The sequence below is a fragment of the Pleurodeles waltl genome, chromosome 4_1, assembly GCF_031143425.1.
Source record: "Pleurodeles waltl isolate 20211129_DDA chromosome 4_1, aPleWal1.hap1.20221129, whole genome shotgun sequence".
Lineage (NCBI taxonomy): Eukaryota > Metazoa > Chordata > Amphibia > Caudata > Salamandridae > Pleurodeles > Pleurodeles waltl.
In genome coordinates, this window is record NC_090442.1 from 241,866,477 (window position 1) to 241,881,671 (window position 15,195).

Genomic DNA, 15,195 nt, shown 5'->3' on the forward strand with positions numbered 1-15,195 from the left:
CAGGAGGGGGCCACATGCCCTGTGCTTGGTCCTGGGGAGTGCAAGACCACAGTCTCTCAAGTGGGTGACTCGCCCACATGCTCTAGAGGGGGCAACATGCCCTGTGCTTGGTCCTGGGGAGTGATAGTCCACAGTGTCTTCAGTGGGTGTCTCATCCCCTGCAACTTTGGACGGCTGCTCACTGGTGGTGGTGCTGCTGCTGCTGCTGCTGCTGGGTGGGGGGGAGGCTCCTGCCCATCCCCTGCAACCTCGGACGGCTGCACAACCATGGTTTGTGATGGGGGCTCCATCACAGTTCCTGCCCCAGGCCCCTTGCTTTTCCTGCCTGCTGGTGCTGGCTCCTTGGTCTTCCTGGCAGCAGCTGGGGCAGGCTCCTTGCCCTTCCAGCAGATGGGGCAGCCTCCTCTCCCTGGAGGCTGCCTGGTGGGGGCTCCTTCACCCTCTGGACATGTACCCTGAATCCTTTTCCACCACAAGTGGGTGTGGTTATGACTGGGCCCGTGGACTGGGTGGCTGAGGTGCTTGGCTGGGTTCTTCCCACCCTGGCCAGATGTGCAGGATGGGGGCGGGGCTGGGGAGGGGTTAGGGAAGAGGTCAGCGGTGGATAGGAACAGTTTTTTTAGGTACATTGGAGTGGGAAGAGGAAGAGGGAGAAGGTTTGGGAGTGGAGGAAGAGGGAGTGGTTGTAGGAGGTGTCATCTGCCTATGTGCTTGGGTTAGGTTGGGGTTGAAGAGAAAGGGATTGGGAAGAGGAAGTTGGAGGGGGGAGGGTGGAAACTGGGATAATGGCTGCCAGCAGAGAGGAGGCCAGAGCCTGGAGCGTTCTGTGTTGGGCCGCCAAGCCAGTGTGAATGCCCTCTAGGAATGCATTAGTCTGTTGCATCTGGACGGCCAGCCCCTGGATGGCATTCACAATGGTGGACTGCCCTACAGAGATGGATCTCGGGAGGTCAATAGCCTCCTCATTCAGGGCAGCAGGGCTCACTGGGGCAGGGCCTGAGGTGCCTGGGGTGAAGGAGATGCCCACCCTCCTGGGTGAGCGGGCACGGGGAACTCGATGAGGGGCTACTGGGAGGGCGGTGCTGGTACAGGGTGGCGGCTCTACCTGTAGCTGGGGTGGTCACAGAGGTGTCCGCCACCACAAGGGAGCTTCCATCGGAGGAGGTATCGGTGTTGGAACTGTCCCCTCCAATCTCCGCAGTGGTGCTCCCCTCGCCCTCCATCCCACTGGTGCCCTCACCATCGGTAGACTCTGCATACTGGGTCCTGTGTGATGCAGCTCCCTCCGTTGCCTCTGCTCCTCCGCCAGATGATGCTAATGCACATAAGGACAGGGTGACAAAACAAAGAGGGGGGGGGAGAGACAAAGAATGCACTTGGTCAATGGCTGCACCAACACCACCGTTGGCGTACACAGCACCGTCGCACACAGGGAACAGGCCTATGCACTATGCATTGCACTACCAGTGATCTTGCTAGCCACCAAGGTATGGGGAGGGGCACGCAAATGCAGCACACCTGGGACCCACGCATCCCTGACCAGTAGTGGATGCCTACGAGCTAGGTAGCAGGATTATCCCTTCGTAACCCTAGCCAACAGGGGACCTATGCTGCAATGTCAGGCCTGACCTAGGGGCACCCACTGACACACATCAACCACCCGGATACCACCCCACCAGGCATAATTAATAATGATGGGCACTGTACTCACCCCCTTTTGGCTGCTGTTATAGGCCACTGCCAGTATTCAGGCCATCAGGGAGGTCCGGGTTCAACAGGCACCCCTTCCTCGTTGGGAGGACATCCCCAGATGGGCCTCCGCCACCTTCCATGCCCAGCGTCTCGGGTCCTCCCACCGTTTCCGACTGTGGGTGCTCTGCCTGCCGTAGACCCCCAGGGTTCGCTCGTCCTTGGCTCAGGTGCACCATATACCCTTCTTTTGATGGGCGCTGGCCTGCAGAGGAAAAATACACACAGGAAAATAGTATTAGTCAAACAGTTCTGCCTGTTACACTTATGGCCCACCATACCTCTTCACATCACCATTTGCAAACACATTGCCCAGCACACAACTAATATGCTGTCCAGAAGACATCCACCCACCCGCCTTACACAAGGCCTTCACACACTACTCCATGCATTCATGCCCCATGCATCGCGCCCTCAGTGTACTCACCTGTTGGTCTGGAGGCCCATACAGCAGTCCGTACTGGGGTAGGACCCCATCCACCAGTCTCTCCAACTCCGCCGAAGTGAAGGCTGGGGCCCTTTCTCCAGTCACAGGGGCCATGGTAGGTTCCAGACACAGGTCACAGCAGCACATGCATTGTAGGTCCTCTCCTGTTGAAGATCAGGTAGCAAGTGAGGAATCAGATAAAAAATGGCGGTCACGTCCGCGGTGGTGCATATTGTCACCGCTGGCGTAGATCACCATTGGCCACTGTAACCCATAGGGCCCAATTATAACCAATGAGGAGTTGCATGGCGGTTCCCAACCGCCTCCTGCAACGGCGCACAACGTCAGCGGAATTACCTCACTTCCACCTGTCCCTCCACACAGGACAGGTAGATGCCATTTCGGGTGGAGGCAGGCCCTGGATAATTGCTGCATCACTGGTTAAATTTCGACGTAGTGGACAATTCACAATGACCCATTACAAGTTAACAGCATGCAAAGTTATGTTGTAGCCTCAATGTTCAGATTGTGACCGGCTCCTCACTCTTTTGCCCCATAGACTGCTACCGCTGCGGATGTGTAGGAGATGGAGACATACCCCCTTGTACAGACCCCTGGTGGACTTGGCAACAATGGAGGACAGGCACATCATCCTCACCTATAGACTTGACAGGGCCACAATCACAGCTGTGTGGCCAGTTGGTGATGCTATCCATCACCCCACTGGGATCCCCTCCTCTTGTGCTCCATTTCCTGGCAACTGGGTCTTTCCAAGTGACAGTGGGCTTGGCAGCAGGAAAGTCACAGCCAGTGTTCTCAGACGTGCTGACCAGAGTGGTGTCTACCCTGATTAAACACATGTGCAGCTACATTGTATTTCCCCAGGTTGAAGATTTGGCCACAGTGAAGGCAGACCTCTATGCAATGGGACACATCCCATACATAATCGGGGCGACTGATGGAACACATTGCACTTGCCTTCGCCCCACCCCCGTCAAAATAAACAGGTGTTCAGAAATCGTAAGCGTTTCCATTCTATGAATGTAGAGGTGGTGTGCTTGGCGGACCAGTACATCTCCCACGTCAATGCTAAGTATCCTGGGTCGGTGCATGATGCTTTTGTCCTGAGGAATAGCAGCATCCCAAATGTGTAGGGCCAACTACAGAGGCACAGGGTGTGGCTAATAGGTGAGCCCTGCTTCTCACCCAGTATATGTGGGTGTCTGGGTATGGTGTGGGCCATATGGGATGGTGTGTGGCTAAATGTTGTCCCTCATTATTGCAGGTGACTCTGATTACGCCAACCTCTCATGGCTGCTGACCTCTTTGAGGAATGCCAGGACAAGGGCAGAAGAACATTATAATGAGGCACATGGGTGAACCCGAAGGATTATAGAATGTACCTTTAGGCCTCCTGAAGTCCAGGTTCAGGTGCCTCCATCTAACAGTTGGATCCCTGTGCTAATCACCCACGGTCTGCCAGATAATAGTGGCATGCTGCATGTTGCACAACCCTGCCCTGAGACGCCATGTGCCTTTTCTGCAAGAGGAGGAGGCTGGAGATGCCCGTGTGGGAGCAGTGAACCCTGTGGACAGTGAGGATGAGGAGGCAGAGGATGAGGACAACAGAACATCAGTCATCAGACAATACTTCCAATGACAGACAGGTAAGACGGTGTTACTTCACATTTCACTGAAATTTTGGGGATTTTCTGTGGCCCTGGCATGGTGTTATTTCCCACTTCTATGCCCACTTACTGTATCCTTTGGCAATTCATTTGACAGATGTTGGTGCCTCACATATACTCCTGGTGTGATCACTGCAACCAGCTACAGGGCATTAACCTATGCTCATTTTCTGTACAGTTGAATTGCAATGTTTGCACCTGGTTAAATGAATACATACTTGAAAAATTTGACAAACTGCACACTCCATTTTTATCCAAGAGTGTTTATTGAAGTGCTAAAATATTGAGGGGCAAGTGCAATGGAATGGGGTGATGATGGAGGAAAGTCCAGGGTATTGTTCCACTCTTTAGCACAGGTGCATTGTCCAAGGGGACCTAAGAAGGGGAGCAATGGCAGTTCAAGGTGGACAGGGTGATTGAATGGGACACAAGGGTGACAATCAGGAGAGTCTCATTTCCTGGTGGGGTCTTGGCAAGTGTCTCTGGCTTCTGTCTCGATCGCCGGGAACGTTTGCGGGGTGGTTCACCTTCTGCAGGGGAGGGGTGCTGGTGGCCTGTTGGTACTATGGCAGGGCCTCCTGTCCACTAGCGGAGGTGGAAGGCAGTTCAGATGTCTGGCTAGTGGCAGGGGCCCGCTGTTGTGTGATTGCCTCCCTCATAATATTGGCCATGTCTGCCAGCACCCCTGCTATGGAGACCAGGGTGGTGTTGATGGCCTGCAAGTCCACCCTGATCCCCCTGGTACCTCCTGCAGCCGCCTGTTCTACTGCACATTGTCCAGGATCTGGCCCATCGTGTCCTGGGAATGTTGATATACGCCCAAGATCTCTGCAAGTGCCTCCTGGCGATCCTGTTCCCTGTGTCTTCCCTCCCCCTGGCACACAGCAGTCCTCCCAGTTTCCCTGTTGGCTTGTGCCTCTGTCCCCTGAACCGTGTGCCCACTGACCCCAGGTCCCTGATTGTCTTGGGGGCAAGAGGTGTGGGTGCGCTGGGTGGGTGCTGTGGTGGTGTGTGACTGGGCCTGGGTAACCGACTGTCCAGAGGTCCCTGATGGGCCTGGTTGGTCATCCAGATCCTGTAGACCAGAGTTGCTGTCATCCCTGTGGGCCTCTTTAGTTGGGGGACTGGATATTGCTGGCCCCTCCTCTCCGGTGACATTGGCTGGGGTACCTGTGGGGATGTAAGTGATGTGTTATGGTTCTGTGACTGGCATATTGTGCATCTGTGGCTTGCCCTCTTTGGTTGTATTTGCCCTGGCAGCTTTCAGTTGTGTAAGTTGGTATGTGGTGGGATAGTTGATTCTCTCTAGTGTGCATGCTTTAGTGATAGGTGTCCATGCGGTGCTGTGAGTGGTGTCCATGCATTGGTATGGCATGCAGGGCTTGGCATTGTGATGAATGAGATGTGATGTTGGGGTGTGTGGGAGGTGGTGGAGTGATGAGGATGGGGGTATGTGATGGCTTGCAAGTAGGGGGGTGATGATAGTAGAGAGTTGACTTACCAGAGTCCAGTCCTCCTCCTTCTCTGGCCAGGCCCTCAGGATGCAGGATTGCCAAGACTTGCTCCTCCCACGCTGTTAGTTGTGGGAGAGGAGGTAGGGTACACCGCCAATCCTCTGTATAGCGAGCTGGTGTCTTGCTGCAATGGAACCTACCTTCCCCCATAGGTCGTTCCACCTCTTCCTGATGTCATCCCTAGTTCTTGGGTGTTGTCCAACGGCGTTGACCCTGTCCACCATTCTCCATCATAGTTCCATCTTCCTAGCTATCAATATCTGTTGCACCTGTGCTCCAAGTAGCTGTGGTTCTGCCCTGATGATTTCCACCACCATGACCCTTAGCTCCTGCTCTGTGAATTGGGGGTGTCTTTGTGGTGCCATGGGTGTTGTGAGGTCTGTAGATGAGGGTGTGTAGGGTAATGTGTTGGGGTGTGTGATATTGGGTGCGTGGGTGGTGTGTAGGTAGTGTGTGGCTCTGGTATTGTCTGTGGCTCTGGTATTGTCTGTGGTCTTGGAGTCTGTCTCGTGCCAATGGTTTGTATTCGTAAAGGGTTGTGGGTAATGTGGATGTGTATTTTATAGTGGTGTTGGTGTGTGTATGGATGTCAGAGGTGTGTTTGAATTGTCCAATGTGGTGGTGTTTTGCTTGTGGGTGTCCATTTTGAGCGCGGTGGTATGTACCGCCAGTGAATGTCCGCTGTGGTGATTTGTGGGTCATAATGTGATGGGCGTTGTTCTGTTGGCGTAACGGTGTGGGTTTGGATACCGCCAGTTTATCACTGACCTTGGGTGTGGTGGAATTGTGTATGTGGCTGAATAGTGACGGATTGGTGTGTGTGTGTGTGTCATAATACGGTGAACGGATATCTGCCGCAGTGGCAGTAAGCTGGCGGCAGTCAGCGTGGTGGTAAGTGGGATTTACCACTAATGTCATAATGAGGACCTTAGTTTTATTAAATATATTACTGAACCATGATGTGGTCTTATATTGTCATTTACACACATTAACTTTTCCAGAAATGTCCAAAAACCTCTCCACTAACTTGCAGTTTTACTGAGAAAACTATATGGTGTATTAACAAACTGTGAAAAAATGGGTTTCAGAAAACATATCCTTTGCATATCAACATGTAAAGTATTCTCATTTGTTTTCATCCCTATTAAAATATTTTTTCATTACACAGAAATATAAAAAAAGGGCTTTCACAACTACTGAAATATATTTTGAAATGTTTGCACGGTTGACTTAGTCATTCAAATGTTGTGTGTTAGGAAAAATCTGACACCCTATATCCTTTTATTTTACATTCTAAGCAGCAGGTCACACAGTTCACCTTACAAAGTCCTGGAACTCTGCAGTCAGAAGGAAAATTAATTGTAGGAAAAACTGAAGTTTGACCTCTGTCTGTGAACACAGAGCAAATGTGACATAAGAAAAAGATTTAAAGGCATCTTTTATTGCCCCTCCACTTTTCAACTGAACAGAACACCTGTTCAGTGTCAACTCGCCAGAAAGGAGAAGTAAGTATTAACAAGCATTTGCAATGCAAAGGGTTTCGCATTTGCTCGAGTTAGAGCTATTAGCATTGTAAACTCCTAACTGGACGTTTCGTGCCACACAAATTACAAGACAAAAAAAACACAGCGCGATCGCGCTACGTAAAATGCAGCGCGATCACGCTGAAATTAAAAACGGGAAAACCGAGCACGACTGCGCTATGTAAACCCCAGCGCGATCACACTACTTGGGAAATAAAAATAAAATGTAGTAGGGAAACCATGCTGAAAACATCGAGCCTCGAATGGTTTCAGTGGTTTACTGGTGCTGTGTAGGTGGGCTAAACACCAGAAAAGGTATGACATATGCATGCCTTTCACAAATGAAAGCAACGGATTTTAAAAGGCAAGCCCATGAACCAATGAAAGTGACTGATGTGACATGGGCGTGGTTAGAAGCCCAAAGAGAGTACAGCGTTGAATGGAGCGCTTTGCGCTCGTACCTAAAAATAGCTCGACCTGATCTGTGATCGAGTGGGTTTTTCGAGCCCTGACTTAATTACGGCTCTCCAGCATCCTCTTGAGTAATTGTGTGATCACTGTTTGATTACATTATCAGTTGTTACTTAACCTTTTATGCAAATAAAATATAATGAGTTACTTTTACCTTTGGTCGTTCTTTGCAGACACATTGATTCTGAATTCTTTACAGTAAGAAGGTTAATTTGTTTAACAGTAGATGGAATTTGCATCCCCGGATTAAGGAAGCATATCATAATAAATACGTCTACCATGAACCGCTGTTTGGTGAGGCTTATATTGCCCCTGGTTCTCGTTTAGAAGATTTAGACCTACCCTCGGTTTCTTTTTTTCTTCACTGTAGTTATTTGAGTCCTCTTTATTTGAAAAAAATCTATATAGTGTCCATCTAAACCCTAGCTGCACAGAACTGTTAATGAAATCTAATAATTCCAGGATATCAGGTAAACTAATGTGCTGGCTATCGAAAAGCAAGTTGCGTTCGAACTCATGTATATGGACTGACTGAAACCAGTTTTCACAGCTACAGTTCTTGGTCTTCAGCTGTTAAACTAGAAATACACACTCCTCTTATTTTTTCTGGAGTCCTTTTGTTCCACTTTGTCAGTGATTCGACTCCATCCTTTCTGCAAGACGGAGGTTGTATGTTTAACTTTTTCAGTGAAGTGCGTCATTCTTTTCTACTTGGAATTAAAGCTCTGCGTCTAGCTCCTCAAAAGAATAGTCAGCGTCTGCACTTCATTTTCGATGAAGAGAATTTTGAGCTGTTCAAGTTCCAAGATGGCTGTGCTTCTTGGGAGCCTGATCAAACTTCGTGCTCTGTGGTGACACCAGAGGAAGATTAAGTGAGGTAACTTTGAGAAGTGTGTACCCTCGAAGGCAGCTTTGCGAGGGTGATGTGTGAGCTGCGTAGAAGCACGTAACCGATTTCTTCCCTTTTCCTCCCCTGCACTCAAAAATAAAGTATTTTTTCGTAGTTTGCCTGTCCCTACTTTGCTTAGGCCTGGACACCTAAGGCTATTGGGTCTGACAAGCATGGACGAGGCAAGCGCAGTAAGCAAAAGGGACATCGAGGCAGATATGTACTTAAATTCAGCCACTAAAAATGAGATGACACATTAGTTGTCTCCCATGGAGTGCCCGGGTGGAGTTGAGAGAAAGGTTGTTCTTTTCAATGTGAATATTCGCTGGCAGACCTCATAGTGATAGAAAATAAATTCCTGGAAAAGCAGCTCGTAGGTGGACGATCAGAAGTTTTGTCAGCGCGCTGCGTCATGACATTGCTCCCGATCGCCATGTTATATTAAAATTTGCTTCTCTTCTCACCTTCCCCCTCGCCGTCGCTTTAATACAGTTTGACGGAACAGGAATTAGAAGAGTAAATAGTGCATCAGATTTTTGCGTTCTTGTTTCTTGGGAAAATGTTTTACTTAACTGTAATCTCATACTAGCTGCAAGCACTCGGATGTGTTGAGGCAAATCTACGTTTTTCTGTAGCTCATGGGCTGCTATTTGAGGCAACATTTCGTCCTTGTTGAGACTTTTCTTTTTTTATTAAAATGTTGTTTCCGTATTTATCATTTTTTGATTCTCCTTCCAAGCCCCGCGATCTAATCCTCAGCCTGTCCACGTGCTGGGTGGAAGGTTCCCCCCTCCCCCCCCCAGTACTTTCTCAGTTCTCGCCTGAGTTGTTTTTGTTTAGATGCTTGCCTTGTTTCTTAGCAACTACATTTTGCCACTTGGCATGGGAATGGATTTTCTTTCACCACTTACATTTTCATTGCTCTCGATCAGACAGCTTACTGTATTTGTTCACCAGCTCTTCAGTGGCATAGCACATGACTAAGTTGGTGGGGTTTTTATTCGATATATGTAACCTCTCCATAGGTACTTACTTGCCCACCATGCAGGGGGGGAAAAAACTCTCTGCTGGATGCCAGGCAAAGGTCGAGGGTGTTTCATTCCATGGAAACAGGCATGCTCAGCAGGGCGCGGACAAGAGCGCTTAAGGGAACAGGACACTCATGGACTTGAAATCCTGCCCCTCAATGAGTCTAAAGCCAGGCGTATTAGTGCACCACCTTTCAAATTTTCACCATATCGTTAATGGCGTTTTCTTTCGTTCACATGTAAGATTTGGGTCCCACTAGATGATTTACTGTATTTTTCATAATTATTCAGTATTTTTTATAATTAAATATTCCGCATTAATGGTATTCAAACCTATTCCTCATTTATATTTTAATACTTGTTTTATTAGAAATGAATTGTATAATTTGTCTCATATGGCACTTATTACTGAAATATATTTTTGTATTTGTTTGCGCAATCCGCTTATTCAAGCGTTTCTTAATAAGTAATTCTCGTTTATTGCCCGTAGTCTAGATAAACTGCTTATTTGAAAGGTTCAGGGTTCCATTTTCTTGTCACTAATGTGTGCCTTTGACAGCTAAGATAATAGGATTTCATTTGAAATGACTCTTTGGAGGCTTGGACTTTCCTGAGTTGCAGCTAATGGAAGTTTTGATTTCTGCAAAATTTCCAATACTGCAAGACACGCAATGTCTGTCTTTTTTGTTGTGTTTTTTTGTTGTGTGTGTTTTTTTTTTTTTTTTTTTTTTTTTTTTTTTTTTAGTCCATGCTCGTCATCTTTTATTGACCCTTGTCCTAACCGCCAAAAACTTTTTAGTAATATGCCTTGAAAGGTCTGCAAGTAATGGTTTCTTAGTGTTGGTTGTCACGGATATTAAATCGTCTTTGCTCCTTGTGTCAGAATCCTGCGCAGTCTTCATTTCCGTTTCCGATTCTCCTAAATTCAAACCTGTTCAAGACGGAAACCAGTCTCTTTTGCTAAAAGGAGCCACTGCATTGTTACCTCCGTAGGAAAGAGAGGGATGGAAGGTTAGTAATTCTCTATTTTTGTCCTAATGTAATGTAAAAAGGCAATTTTGTTTTGCTCTACAGGGGGTCTGCATTACTAAAGCACCACTCTTTTAGGATCAGATCGTTGCTGGGCATTAATTTAGTTACTCTTCTAGGAGGATTCTTGTTGCCTGTTGACTATCTCCAAGATACCTATCTGCATGTACCCATCCATGAGAGGTGGTGTTGCAGCTGTTAGACGTTACACAGCTAAGAAGTATAGTTGCACTCTTACCTGGTTGTTATTTTTTGGTACTGAACAAGAGATTCCATATGGACCACCGAGGTAACTGGCACACTTAGTTCTTTGCGGTTAAGCTTCTCTTCTAATCTTTGGAAAGGTACATTGTTTTTTCAAGCAGTCCGTATTAATTCCCTTTCACTGCTGAGTTTCTTTCAGTCCATTACTGTGCCACATGTCAAACACCATTGTCTTGCTTATTTGAGGATCTGTGTGTCAAAAGTATTTCTAGGTACAAGGGATGATGGCAACTTGCAAAGCAGTGATACCTCGGTCATAGCTGCTCCACTATATACCTCGAGATTTGTTGTCTTTGGACAACTAGCATCTACCCTTGATGAAACAATTCATTTAATAGGCACAGGCTCCGGGACGCGTGGCTGGATATTTGTCAATGGGAATGGATCTCATTCACTGCAGCCCCATGATAGCCACAGTGAATGTCTGTCTAAAGGGCTGAATAGCTAGGAAGAGATTTAAGCTGGCTCTGTAAATCTGGTTCAGAACATAAGTAGCTCATTCCTGAAATGGAAGTGTATAGTGTTTTTTTTTTTTTTTTTCTTCTTCTTTTCTCCCTGTTGTAGTCTTTCCTTGTGCACACAGACAACCAAGTGTGAGACCTAAATCATATTTTCCCTCCCCTTTTCTTTCCATGTATACTACTAAAAAAAAAAAAGCCTATAGGCTTCAGATCGATCCCTCACCCGTTTGCGTGCTTCACAAGAAGACAAAGGTGATTTTCCCACTTTACCAGTTAGTCTGATGGTTGATAGTTATACAGAGGAGACGTTTGTTTTGTAAACTAGATATTTCAGCTGAGAGGTTTAGAGGGATCACCATCTTGAGGTGGGATGGGCGAGGGGGGAAGAGATAGCTGTGTTTACGTTCTCTCTCTCTCTCTCTCTCTCGCTCTCTCTCTCTCGTTTTGTATTTTTATTTTTGAATTGGAACTTCTTTATCAAACGATATGGAATTATTTAATTACACCACATACCACTTTTTTGAATCAGTATGTAGACAAAAATATCAAATTTGCAAAAAAACAAAATATGGTGATTTGATGAGGAGCACTGTTTTCTGACGATGTGAAAAATCATCAGCAGGAAAACCTACACTGATTTCTGTCTGAAAAGGTGCCAAAGTATATTTATTTCTATCTGTCTGTCAGTCTAGCTGTCTAGCTATCTGTGCTTCACTTTTGAAATATTGGGGAAAATATAAAATAAAAACATAAATATCATTAAATAAACAAATACATAAAACCCCTTCCAAAAATACAAATACACAAATTATTCAACTTTATGTATAGCAACACTAGAAAGTCTGTGTGTCTAACAATCTATTCATAAATTTATATTTGGAACTTTATATAATAAGACTATTATTTTTATATGCATGTATACCTTTTTTATGTAGGTATGTATCTCTAGATATATTACTTTACTCCTACTATAGAAATAATAAAAAAGATCTTAAACTCTCTGCATTGCTCTACTTTTCTCCTTATCTCCTCCTATACCTCTCTCTCAATATGTCCAGCGCCTCCACTCTGACTCATTCCAAACATCATTGTACTACTGTGATCTCCCTAATGACCCTTTGTAGACTTTTCCCTCCTCTAGTCCTCTTTTGACTTATTCCAGATCTCATTTTACTACTATGATCTCCCAAATAGCACTTTCTATACCTTCCCTCCTCTAGCCCACCTTTATTCTATTAAATCCAACTAACCGACTCACATGTCTACTTACGTTTCTCTATGCTAATCCACCACTAATCCACTTTGGGGGCCAGGAGTAGCTTGATACTCTGTGGAAAAAAACTTTGACGCTTTATCAATTCCAATTATTACTTTCGGTCCTGGTTAGTTGTATTTTGTCAGCTGTAAAGAAATGTTCTGAACCTTGACTGGCTCTGATCAATCGGCGGATGTCTTTTTGGATATTGAACCTTTCCAGGGTTTCTTGCAAACTGAGTTGTTTAATTGGTTTATCTAAACCCACGCAAAGTGTGCCTTATGGTTACAAAGTCCATTCTGATTTTGCCGTTTCTTTGTCATGCATGGAGAGATTTAATTTAATTTTATGCTATTTATGGACGGGTGAAGAGTAGCTTAAGATGACAACATTTGTCTTTCAGAGCAGTGGAAAGAGCTCGGTGTTAGAAAGCCTTGTTGGCAGAGACTTGCTTCCCAGGGGCACTGGAATAGTAACCAGGAGACCTCTCGTCCTGCAGCTGGTGCATGTCTCCCCGGAGGATAGACGGAAACCGGTCACAGATGATAATGGTATGTATGAATACTTAATACTCCTGTCCCTCTTGAACGTTTACGTAGCGTCTTTCTGCTGTATGTGATGTATGTAAATTAAAGTATACTAAAAAAATGACCCATTTCCCTTCAGCCTTACTAGCGAAGCTTCCAAGTGTCCTTTTTGTCTTCTAGCTTATTGAATCCTATTTCTTTGAAAAATGCTCTTCTTGCTGTAACATGATTCAAAAGGGCTAAGAAGTTCTTTGTATTTCAGCCTCGCAACGCTACATCCTTTTCTAAAAGGACGAGGCACTGCTGAACACATGCTGCTTTATTTGATGCAAACTACGCTGTTGTTGCTACTGTTTACCCCACAGTACACAGAATAAAATTTAAAACTACTTTTTCTTTGTTAGCCCAGAATGTCTGGGCACTTTCAGTGTTTAACCATATATCTGTATTGTACAACATGATAGTCCATTACAGAAGCATTTAAAACATGCAAACTTCCATTAGCAGCCACTACAGGTGACGTCATTGGAGCAAATCAATTATTTGCAAACACTGTTAACGTGGCTGCTGGAGTCGAACATATCCTGCAAATGTAAGAAAATATCCCTGTGAAGTTTACTTCCTGATAGAATTTGTTCAGTCTACACAAGGAAGACAATGCTGTTTAACTACAGTTCTGAAGTGTTCTAGAGTTATTGCAGTTTGTTTTTGGTAATACATGCGGGTTCCCACAGTCCCACTATGCAGATTAACAACCTAAGCAAGCATTAAAATACCGACTTGTGCTGACATTTGGGACAAACAATCATAAACATGTTTAAGGTTCAGCTTTAAAAATCCTACTTACTCATCCGTTCCCTGTGGTCTGTGTTCCTACACGTCTTTCCCTAAAAGTAAATCAATTTTATTATTTAGTGTTTTGTGTCACCTGATCCTAAGGAAGCAAGATAGGGCTTAGGAGCAGGTTACCCATTGTCCCTTCTTTAAAAATAAATACAAATCAAACTACTTCCAAGAAGAGGGCAATTGATGGGAAGAGTGCAGAAATATAGCTGCAAGAAGGATACTGACGAGAGAATATGATGAGAGATTATTGGTATTAACCCTCTCATAATGGTGGCTAGTCACAGTTGAGCTGATGCTCGACACATGGAAAACCAACTCTAATGTCCATTAACAAGTTTGAATTGTCTAATTAGAACCTGTGGCACTTAAGATCAGTCACTGCAGCATGTCTCCTACCAAGCAGCAGCTTGCTGGTTTATTCTGAAAACAGGAGATTTCCCATCTGGCCCATACTCTGAATATCTGGTATGGCAGGTAGAAAATAAATCCCATATACTTACCACATAGGACGGACCTTAGATTATGCTTCATACTTCATCTGCCTTGTGACTCCCAAATAATTATCTTAACTCAAATCCTAGGATTATTGGTTACAATTATATTTTCTGCAAATATTCCTGAAGTGATGTTAGAAAGGAAAATTATCCTCTCAGCGTAATGACAGCCTGGGATGCCCCGAAAGTGTAACTGAAAGCAAAAACTAAGACTATTGGGTTGAGTCCTGTTGTACCAGGTTGGCTATATTTGTCTCACTGAATGGTCTGAAAGAATCACGTGAATGGATCAAGCAACCTAAAATGTCTGAGAGAGTGGGTGTGCTTGAGCATAAGATTGCTAGGTCAGCATTTCATAAAAGTAGAGCTAATGTTTGATTGCAGCTACCAGTCAGTTATAGGTCAAAATAAAACACACATTTTTTTGTATGATGTCGTTTAAACCTTTTGATAGCTAGTTGATTTCTCTTTATTGCATTTATGTTCACTTTTTTGCAGTTTTTCTTCATTCATATTTTGTGAAATAATCGTCAGTTCAACATCCTGCAGTAGTGGTCATCTGCAACGCTCTTCACCATAACCGGTGGGGAATAAAATAAACATTTTGCACCAGCTGTTGCTACTGGAGGATCTTGGGCCAGTTACTTAATTCTTACTTATGGGTATGAAGGTTGCGGCACACTTCTTAATGCCTGTTAAGCAGTTTTGCACTTACCTTTTGAAAATAAACTTAGGTGATCTCGATTGTTTCACACACTCCTTCTGGGACGGTGTTTGTTGAGTTGTGATACAACAATCTAAACGCAAAAACAGTTCTGGTCAGTGCAGTATTTCACTTTGAGACATTTAAGTGCAGTATCTCCATTTTACTTCTACATTTGTGTTCGGTTTCAGTCTGCATTATCCTTTCAAAAGAATTCCTGTTATGTTCATCAACTAACGAATTTCATTTCCTCAACCTGTATTGAGGTGAAAGGTATTGATATTTAAGTGTAAAAGAAATTAGAAAAAAATTGACATTTAAGGATAT

The 15,195-nt window shown here is 45.2% G+C and overlaps 1 protein-coding gene across 6 annotated transcripts in view; it reads left to right on the plus strand.

Moving 5' to 3' along the window:
* Positions 1-15,195, plus strand: part of DNM1L (dynamin 1 like) — a 473,848-nt gene that overhangs the window by 62,535 nt on the left and 396,118 nt on the right. For all 6 annotated transcript variants that reach the window (XM_069228228.1, XM_069228229.1, XM_069228230.1 and 3 more), the window contains exon 2: positions 12,702-12,849. In XM_069228228.1, the coding sequence (XP_069084329.1) occupies positions 12,702-12,849 (148 nt within the window). The remainder of the gene's footprint in view (positions 1-12,701; positions 12,850-15,195) is intronic.